The 4,531-nt window shown below is 53.5% G+C and overlaps 1 protein-coding gene across 1 annotated transcript; it reads left to right on the forward strand.

Moving 5' to 3' along the window:
- The first annotated feature begins 225 nt into the window (after nucleotides 1-225).
- LOC127767740 (E3 ubiquitin-protein ligase WAVH1-like) lies at nucleotides 226-2,359 on the forward strand. The gene has a single exon (XM_052293177.1). The coding sequence runs from the start codon at nucleotides 348-350 to the stop codon at nucleotides 1,968-1,970; it is 1,623 nt and encodes a 540-aa protein (XP_052149137.1). The 5' UTR covers nucleotides 226-347; the 3' UTR covers nucleotides 1,971-2,359.
- The last annotated feature ends 2,172 nt before the right edge of the window (nucleotides 2,360-4,531 follow it).

A 4,531-nucleotide genomic window follows, 5' to 3' on the forward strand; every position in this document is an offset into this window, starting at 1 on the left:
GGAGGCCGTCTATAGCCGGGCTGCACCAATTTTTCCCCCCATATTCCTAAAGTTTAGGAAATTGCATTCTGAACTATTTTGGAAAACCTTTATTTGTGTACATGAGATTTGCTCTGGTCCAACAATAAGTACCTTAGGTACTAGTACCTTACGGTACCAAATCGTTTCCAATCGTGCATCTAACAATGTATATCTTGTCCAGCTAGATCCAACGATTGAAAATTATTTAGTACTACAAGGTACCCGTTCCTTAAGATATTTTTTTTGGCTAGATCGGAGCAAATTTGTTGTGTATATATAGGAGCAGGGGGTAGCTGCTATGATGACAAAGCAAGCGAGCTAGAGCTATGGCGTTCAACGACGACGAGCAAAGCGCTCCGGTGGCGAACAACAATGGCGGGACGACGACCAGGCCGCCGGGGATTACCGGCGTGCCGGTGGGGCAAGTGCAGCTGACCAAGTACCACAACGCCGAGGCGCCCCTCGACCCCAACGACCAGGAGGTGCTCCTCGAGCTCAAGGGCACCTCCTCCGCCACCTCCCGCGCCGCCCTGGACCTCATCGCCGTCCTCGACGTCAGCACCAGCATGGCCGGCGACAAGCTCGACAGGATGAAGGCCGCCCTGCTCTTCGTCATCCGCAAGCTCGCCGACGTGGACCGCCTCTCCATCGTCACCTTCTCCAACGACGCCGCCCGCCTCTGCCCGCTCCGCTTCGTCGCCGGCGACGCCGCGCGGGCCGACCTTGGGGCCCTCGTCGACGGCCTCGCCGCCGACGGCAACACCAACATCAGGGCGGGCCTCGAGATCGGCCTCGCCGTCGCCGCCGGCCGCCGCCTCACCGCCGGCCGCGCGGTGAACGTCATGCTCATGTCCGACGGGCAGCAGAACCGGGGCGACGCGATGCGGCTGGACCCCGGCGGCGTGCCCGTCCACACCTTCGGCCTCGGCGCCGACCACGACCCTGCCGTGCTCCAGGCGATCGCCGGGAAGAGCCGGGAGGGGATGTTCCACTACGTCGCCGACGGCGTCAACCTCACCGCGCCCTTCTCGCAGCTCCTCGGCGGCCTCCTCACCATCATCGCGCAGGACCTGGAGCTGACGGTGACGCGGGTCGATGGCGAGGCCGCCATCAAGAAGGTGGACGCCGGCACGTACCCGCAGGCGGCCGCCGCCGACGGGTCGTCCGTGACCGTCCAGTTCGGGACGCTGTACAGCGCGGAGGTGCGCAGGGTGCTCGTCTACCTCGCGCTGGAGGACAGCACCGCCTTCCCGCCGTACGACGCGGAGGTGGTGGAGGCCCAGTTCAGGTACAGCCTCCAGGGCGCGACGGTGGCGTCCAACCCTGACCCGGTGAGCATCCGCCGCAGCGGGAGCGCGCCGGAGCCGAGCGAGGAGGCGCCGGCGAGGAAGCCGGAGGTGGAGACGGAGATGGCGCGGCGGCGGCACGCGGAGTCGATCCGGGAGGCGCGGAGCATGGCGGACGGGAAGGAGCTGGAGCGCGCGAGGACGAGGCTGGTGGAGGCGCAGAACGCGCTGGAGGACGTACTGGACCAGGCGAACCCGATGGTGGACATGCTCCGGGAGGAGCTCCTGCAGCTGCTGCGGCTGATGGAGACGCAGGAGGCGTACGAGCGGGCGGGGCGGGCGTACGCCGTGTCGTCGCTGGCGTCCCACGACCGGCAGCGGTTCGCCGCCCGCGGCGACGCGGAGGGCGTGCGGCTCTTCGCGACGCCGCGGATGGACGCGTACCTGGAGCAGGCGAGGCGGTTCGACGAGGACCCCGGCGTTGCGGCGCTGCCGTCGGCGGAGGAGGACGTGAGGCAGGAGGTCGCCGCCAACCCGCTGGCGCCCGTCGCCGGGCAGATCGCGTTCTACGTCAGGTCGGCCATCCAGGCGCTGCAGGCCATCGACAAGATCTTCGCCAGCGTCGCCGCCGCCACCTCCACCTCCACCTCCACCTCCACCTAGCTAGCTTAGCTTGCTCGTCTTCATCTCGGATAATAAACGCTAGCTACGTACGCGGCCATGCCATGCGCACGAGCATGCATTATTGCATCTGATTGCAAATGTGTGTAGCTCATACTCGCGGTCTTAGGTTCTTAGCTACGTTAGTTGCGTCCTCTTCATCCTAATATTAATTTTCCAGTTGTATCGGTTAATTCTCTAGTTAATTGAATAAGAATTCATATAGTATTGTACCTTAATCGCTACTACTCCCTTCGTCGCTTAATATAAGAAATTTTGACATTTTGCTGGTATTGTTTGACCACTCGTTTTATTTAAAAATTATGTGCAAATATAAAAAACGAAAAGTTGTGCTTAAAGTATTTTGGATAATAAAGAAAGTCAAAAAAATAATAATTCCAAAATTTTTTTGAATAAGACGAATGATCAAACAGTATAAGCAAAATGTTAAAATCCCTTATATTAGGAACGGAGGGAGTAGCTTTTATGGGATAGGGAGATGGATTTTTGTCCATAGTAAGATATGCTCTCATGTCATCTAAAAAGTATAAAAAATTTAGTAAGATATATCAATATGTGAATTACGCGTTCTATTCAAAATAAAAATTATTATTTTTTCTTTTACTTATATAAATTGAATTTCAGTTTTTTTTTCATCTTTGTGAAGTGATATGTATCGATATATCTTGTTAAATTTGTTTTACAAATTTAATGATATTTTTGGATGGCATGCAAAAATAAGGACGTACTTTGTAGGAATAAGTAGACCTCCCAGAAAATCGAACACCGATTTATTCAATTCGGGCACCTGCTCGCCCCTTTCATATTACACTCAATACCCCCATCTTTGCACGCGCATGCAAGAGCTCTTATTGTTCTCTCCCTTTCCCCCTCTCATGTATTGTAGCACATAGCTACTATGTCACACTCTGAAAAATCGCTTAATGTAATAATTCATTCTTTAATACGTTTCTTAGAATAATTTAAAAGCCTACAACGTAAACCCTAATAAAAGCTAGGAAAAATTGCGACATAAAACTGAGCTAGATAAAATTTTATTAAATATTTTGATTGTTTATCTATTTTCTGGATTTTCCTGGGAATTATTTGAGAAAGTGAAGTATTTTTCATGAATGAACATCATTTACTGAATTATTTTAATTGGAAAAGTTTTTTAAAATCCTCCGCTAAGCCGTTGGTCCGTTTCCGGCCCAACCCTTCCTCCCCTTGCGCGCGGCCGAGTGGCCCAAGCTGGCCCAGCTGAGCTGCCCGCCTCCTCTCTCCTCCCTCTCGCCGACATGTCGGGCCCTTCTTCAACCTCCAACCGCCGGCCGAGTCCAAGCTGCTGTGCCTCCCCGCCGTTTTTGCCGCCTCCGGTCATCCCCGAGTCCGATTGATTAAGGGGTTTTTATCCCCTCAACGTCCTCTATCTTTGCCCCCAAAAATCGGAGCTGATTATTTCGTATTTCAACTGAATCAAACTCGTTTTCGAGTTTATCTCTCCACCTAACCCTAGGATTTTCTAACTTCAATTCTTCTCGTTTGGGGATCGATCTCCTTTCCCCGTGCCTATATAAAGCATCCCCTAGCCGCCCTCTACCTTTTCCCTCAAGTCCCAAGCTCCGCGTTGCCTGTAGCGTCGCCGTCGCGTTGCCCTAGCGCTGCCGCCACCGCTGTCGGCTCAGCCGCCTTGCGCCGCCGCTTGCCGTCGCCACCGCCGGTTTCGCCGTGCGCAGCCGCAAACCACCCACCCTTTCGCCACCGTCGAAGCCCGCCGGAGCGCCGCCGCCGACGTTGAGCCGAGCTGAAGCCCACCAGAGCTCGCTGCCGGTCATTGTCCATCGTCGTTCCGTGTACCGGTGAGTTCGTCTCGTCGTCCTCTTCGCGTTGATGCCTCGGAAGGCTGAGCCGAGCCAAGCCTTCTAGTGCTGGCGACCTCATGGTCCAGTGTGTGTCGGCGATGATGTCATGCCGTTGTCATAAAGCCCTTTTTCCTTCTCCAAAATAAATGTCGATCGGCTATCGTTGATGGATTTAACTCTTTGCTGTTTCCTGTCTTGTTGGTTGCAGGATCAAACCATCTAAATATGCTCCAAGCCTGTCTTGTTGGGGGCCACGCCGATGCAACTTAAGTCGGATCGGCATAGGCAAGTAAAAACTTGGAGATTGTTCGGTGTACTCGATCGGCTGTAGATATCAGCGATACGTAATCCATTAGATGGGGCATGCTTAGAACGAGCGACTGGGATAGATCGGTGGTGGCACCGAAACAGTATAAATCGCTCCATATCTAAACATGCTCTAAAGAAGAGATTATGCGTGCTCATAGCATAGCCGATGGAGCGAACCCAACCTGTATCGGCTAATACTCCGATACCGCCTTATACCAAGATACCAGCGCAAATGAAATATATGAAGCTTGACCCAATCTAGAGACTAGGGAGCTTGATCTACTTCAAAAGGATGAGATCTTGATATAAGGGGCAGATCTAGACGATTTAGAATCAAGGAGGAAGATAAACTCTTTGAGCGGATATCAACATAGCCGATATGTTGCAGCCGAT

Source organism: Oryza glaberrima, chromosome 3 (assembly GCF_000147395.1).
Source record: "Oryza glaberrima chromosome 3, OglaRS2, whole genome shotgun sequence".
Classification (NCBI taxonomy): Eukaryota; Viridiplantae; Streptophyta; class Magnoliopsida; order Poales; family Poaceae; genus Oryza; species Oryza glaberrima.